The 5,225-nt window shown below is 35.9% G+C and overlaps 1 protein-coding gene across 1 annotated transcript in view; it reads right to left on the bottom strand.

Moving 5' to 3' along the window:
• Positions 1 to 3,419, bottom strand: part of LOC107587702 (retinoic acid receptor RXR-alpha-B-like) — a 62,481-nt gene extending 59,062 nt beyond the window's left edge. The window contains exon 1 of the mRNA XM_016275586.1: positions 3,246 to 3,419. Within this exon, the coding sequence (XP_016131072.1) occupies positions 3,246 to 3,273 (28 nt within the window). The 5' untranslated portion in view covers positions 3,274 to 3,419. The remainder of the gene's footprint in view (positions 1 to 3,245) is intronic.
• Between the last annotated feature and the right edge of the window lie 1,806 nt (positions 3,420 to 5,225).

Genomic DNA, 5,225 nt, shown 5'->3' with positions numbered 1-5,225 from the left:
CACACACACACACACACACACACACACACACACACACACACACACACACACACACACACACACACACACATACATCCCACACACTCTAAATGACATGGTACTTATGCTGCCATAAAGATGGAAAGTGGGGATGGGAGAGGTATTGTACATTCTTTAGATTCTCAAAATCCATTAACTTAAACTGAATTACCATGCATAAGGTCAAGTGTAATCCCATTAACACCCGTCGCGCACCAGAGAAAAAAACTTGACTGGTCTAAAACACTCTCTTAAAGAAGTTGTTAATGCCTGCTATTTTCAATTTGACTAAAGTTTGTTGTTGATGACAATGTACCTTATTAAATCTTTCTGGACTCACCTACACAACACACACAGACACACAAACATACTTTTTATCTAATAAATTAGACCCCCCCCCCACCCCCAAACTCACAATTCTGAGAAAAAAAGTCTGAATTGTGAGATATAAACTCACAATTGCTTGAAAACAGTCTTGTTAGATTTAAATAAAAAAATCGCAATTATCTTTTATAAAAAAAAAATTTATTCTGTAGAGGAAACAGAATTGCAAAATGTAAACTCAGAATTCTTAGAAAAAAGTCAGAATTGTGAGATGTAAACTCAGAATTACAAGAAAAAAAAGTCCGACCTGTGAGATAAAAGTCACATTTATATTCTGTGGCAGAAACAGGCTTCCATAATATTTATTCAACGTCATAGCGTTTCTTTGTTTCAAATGTTTCAAAATCCGAAGCTTTCAGTTTATTTTCAGGTTAAAAAAAATCCCAGATGTGGTCTCAGACTTTTGGTGCCCACTGTTACACTGTATTCTAAAGCATACTCTACATGTATGCAACCAAACAAGGTCCACAGTACAAGGTGCAGAGTTGCCTTTATCAAGGAGTCATGCATACACTGCATAGAACAAATTATTAACAGGGCAGCTTTTTGAGCCGATCAAGTATACCCCCTCTGCCATTACTCATTACTTTCAAAAGGCTTTAAGAGCTGATGCTTAAATTGCAACAGTTTGTACAACAGTGAAACAAGAGAAGATCCAAACACACACTCCTCCTGCAATGTGTGTGTATCACCTGACACTTCAGACAGACTTTCTCAAGTGCAGTTTGGCCTTCTCTGTAGTCCTGTCTAGAAACAGCCCGCACTGCTTTTGATTTGGACAGACAGTGGCTGAAGGGTGTCTGAGAGACGCTGTCACTTTAAGCAATTAACTTTGCATTTAAAGCCACTCTTATAAAACTGACAGCTGCAGACATTCACAAAGGACCAATCACCTCTTCAGAAACACAAAACTGCTCTGCCGTAAAACCAAACGGGTTCTCTTTTATTGGGGTGGTCCGGCAACCCGTATACACCCCCCTCACTACCACAGACAGGCCTTCTTACAATGGGACCCTCTATTTCTTAATAACGCTCATGGACTTGGGACGCTCCAGGGAAAGGTTGTGGCCCCCAGAGACCTATAGAGAGCAAACTTTTAAAATGCCAGTAAAGTTGCACACATTGAGCCTCAAAACTAGCTGTTTACACTGGGATTCCAACATGCAGGAGGAATGTACATATAGGTGGCTTGAAAAATGAATATTGATATTGTATTGCAAAACAATTCCAGTTCAAGTTTATACAACATCCTTTGTACCATCACATATGTCATGAGTTATTACTTTCTAAATCTCAATGGCTACAGCCAAACTATGATTTTCCAGTTAAACATTTGAGAAACAGAGAGATGACAGAGGCTGATGTTGTTTAAGAGGAGCTCAGGTAAAAACAGACTACCTTTGCACTCTATCATGACCGCAGCATATAATCACCAAGCAAACCAAAGAAAAGAAAGACCTTGATAAATCCGAGATCTAGTAAAGTCTTCAAATCTCAACCGGACTCAGAGCTTGGTGTACCGCCCTTTGAAGTGGTTGAGATAACTACTGAAGTATGCTGCTGACATCGATTTGTTGAGCTTTCATGGCAAGCCATTTTAACATTTATTCCTTTAAATTGATTATAATATTTAATACTTATATTACTAATAGTGTAAATATTAATTAACAAATTGTACTTACTATAAAATTATGGTTAGGGTTTGGTTTAGGGTTAGTTGCTTTTTGATGCATAATTTACAGTTATTACTATAGTAAATACATGCAAATAAAGTGTTTGCCAGGAATTTTAATGAGGCTGTGAGAGATAGAAGTACAAAGCTTTTAGTGTACCGTTCTGTTGTTTAACAATATACTGATTGTTCAGCCAATGATACGTCTTTCCGGAAAAAAAAACGAGTCACTTTATAGTAAGATTCAAATATTACCAGTAACAACCGGAATACAAAATACAGTTAATAAATAGGTATAGTGTCTATTAAATTAGTACTAAGAAACCTGGAATGAAAAAAATACAATAAAAAAATACAATACTAATCATTTGAATAGTTAGAAGTAGGTAACTAGCACCTGATAAATTACTAGTAAAATTGCAATAGCTAGGTCTACAAGTAACAACTGGAATACACACTAGTAGTCTAAAGTGAGTATTTTAAATTTGAACCACAGATCCCCATTGAATTAAATGACGGGGGAAAATCAATTTATTACCAGTAACAATGGAATACTAGTTCTCACTGTTAACATAGTGACGACAAGCAAATGAAATAATTAAATGCATAAAAAGTACTAGAGACGTAAAAATAAATGCTCGTTAGTGTACAGAAGTAATTGTTAAAACAGCTTGCCATAAGCGTTTAGAGTGATAAATGTGACAGCGCACAACTGAAGAACGAGTGCGCTTCAATAAATGATTAACATTCACTTTGACTGAAGTCATCGAGTCTGCACTTCATGAATTATAAGTCACTTATAATTAATTGTGATTTAGTTAATTGATTTAGTAGCACCCCTTTATCCTATTATTATACTGATGATCACAAATACATCATACATATAAACTTATTATAATAGTGACAATCTCGCTCATCACCGTTTTATTAACTATAGTAGCTCGCTTGCTTATTACTTCTATTTCATTCCCTTTACCTGCCCACGAAAATGAAGAAATGTTACTATTTTAAGGAAAACAGGTTTAAGACACTCATACATATATGAACGTAAACATGCAGAATAGTTTTGTTTCGTTCAGCACTTCTGAGCAGAAACTGGTAGATGTCTGTATCTCTGCATGACATTAGCCTTAACATAATAGAAACCATATTTCCCTAGAGTCAAACTCACCTAGAGACAAGAATGGTTTGGTTTCCATATTAGCGCATGCCAGCTTTGTTTCTTGCAAATTATGATTTATGTTCCCCAGTGGATCCAGTAGGAAACGTCGTCAGACTGAAGCCAGAGATCCGCTGTCAAAATCCACTTAATATAACTAAAGTATGTACTTCAATCGGCTCCATCCAGTTTGTAACTCCGCGAGGGCGCTCGCTCACTTACTCCCAGTATTCCTTCAGCGATCAAGCACTGCCTCACCATAGGGACCCTACCGAGGGGGACTCCGACCACCAGCGCTTTTACAGCGACAAACCCGTTCTACCTTTTACAATGTGGTACTGGTACTGTTGCAAACACCCCCTCCAGACTGTAAGACAATAACATCAAAATGTGTACTTAATATTTTTTACTGGTATGACTATAGACCTTATTCGTTTTAGATGTCATATTAAGTTAAATGAAAAGGAGGCTATATATGAGGGATAGATTTACAGCATTTACAATGGCATGCACTGTATCCACTTTATTAATATAAGAGTGGGTGTGGCCATTTGTAATTTGCATGTGCAAACTTCCGGTGTCATTCAGTTATTTTAGCTGTACAAAAACAGTCCGTTTTACTGCTTGATATTGCAAACTGGTATTTCTTAAAATTTTGTATTTATTATCATATTACACACACATTGGTTTTTAGTGTAAATAGTTTTGCCATCTACTGCACTTTCTTAGTTGTTCTTAGTTATTTACCTATGACAGTTATTTGCCTAAGACTTTCACATTTGCAGAAAAATATCTTTCTTCTGCACTGCAAAATAAGGTGGACAAAGGCCCTAGATCATGTAATTTTCACCAACTCATAACTTTCAAAACTGGAGTTTTTGTCTCCTGAAGGTTTTTTTTGGAAATATATTTTGTCTTATAAGTAAAAAAAAAAAAAAAGTACAATACATTGTAACTCGATCCTTCACAGCCTCTTTTTCATGATGCCCAAAATGTCATATGGCGTTACGCCAACTAAGGTCTTACATGTTATGTTAGGGGAGAAAATATTAATTTGGTTTATCTTTGATGAGAAATTAAAACTATCCTGTTTTTCACCCTGCATGAATAAAATTTATCTGGACTACTTTCTCTTTCCTGTTTGAACAGGACTGACAACCTCAAGGTTGTCTATCTATAGGAAAACTAAATGTGTTGTGTGTCTCACTGGTGTCGAATCCTCCAGGGAATTCCTCATTAATTCATGTACATGGCACATTAAAGATGTTAAAAACCATTCATTAGCATTATGAAACAAGTATTTAAATGAATATGCATAGATTAATATAGATAGAGGGTTTTACTCAATGCCAAGGGGGAATTAATTATAATGTGTGCTCTTTTACATTTAAACTAAACATGTTCATCTGTTCTTGTTATTTTACTAAAATAATTTTAAATAGTTTAAATACCTTGTTTAAACTGCGTTAATGTCAACCAGTTTCGGGGAAAAAAATGAGGCAAGCGCAGTGTTTTCTTATTCCTGTGTATGACAGTAGAACTTAGTTTGGTCAGTGGCGGTCTTAGGTTCACTTTCCTCACTATCGATCAGGAGTTAGAAACAGCCCTGAGGTCAGTCTGTCCTGTTAACTTCAATAATCATGCAAGAAAAAAATATAGAGAAAAATAAGAGAGACAGAAAAAAAATAAAGGATATATATATTATTAAATTTTTTCAAGCCTCTTTATCACTTGGCCGTTACAGGTTTTGTAATTACTCTGTCAGAATAAGTCTATACTCTCAGGAACTATGCTTTCCTATAGAGATTTATTAACTGTGATAGTGCAGGCCAACAAAAAGCACAGTTGAAATGAGCACACCACACCCCTCAAAACAGGAGCAACTCCATCAAACAGTGGTATAATCAAGGGTTAGTGATAAAAAACCAAAATCCTTGTGCAGTGTGACTTTCTCAGGGAAACAAATTGAGATGTGTCTCACTGACTGATCTC

Source organism: Sinocyclocheilus grahami, unplaced genomic scaffold (genome assembly GCF_001515645.1).
Source record: "Sinocyclocheilus grahami isolate Dianchi unplaced genomic scaffold, SAMN03320097.WGS_v1.1 scaffold95.1, whole genome shotgun sequence".
Classification (NCBI taxonomy): Eukaryota; Metazoa; Chordata; class Actinopteri; order Cypriniformes; family Cyprinidae; genus Sinocyclocheilus; species Sinocyclocheilus grahami.
This window is presented reverse-complemented; position numbering and strand designations above follow the sequence as displayed.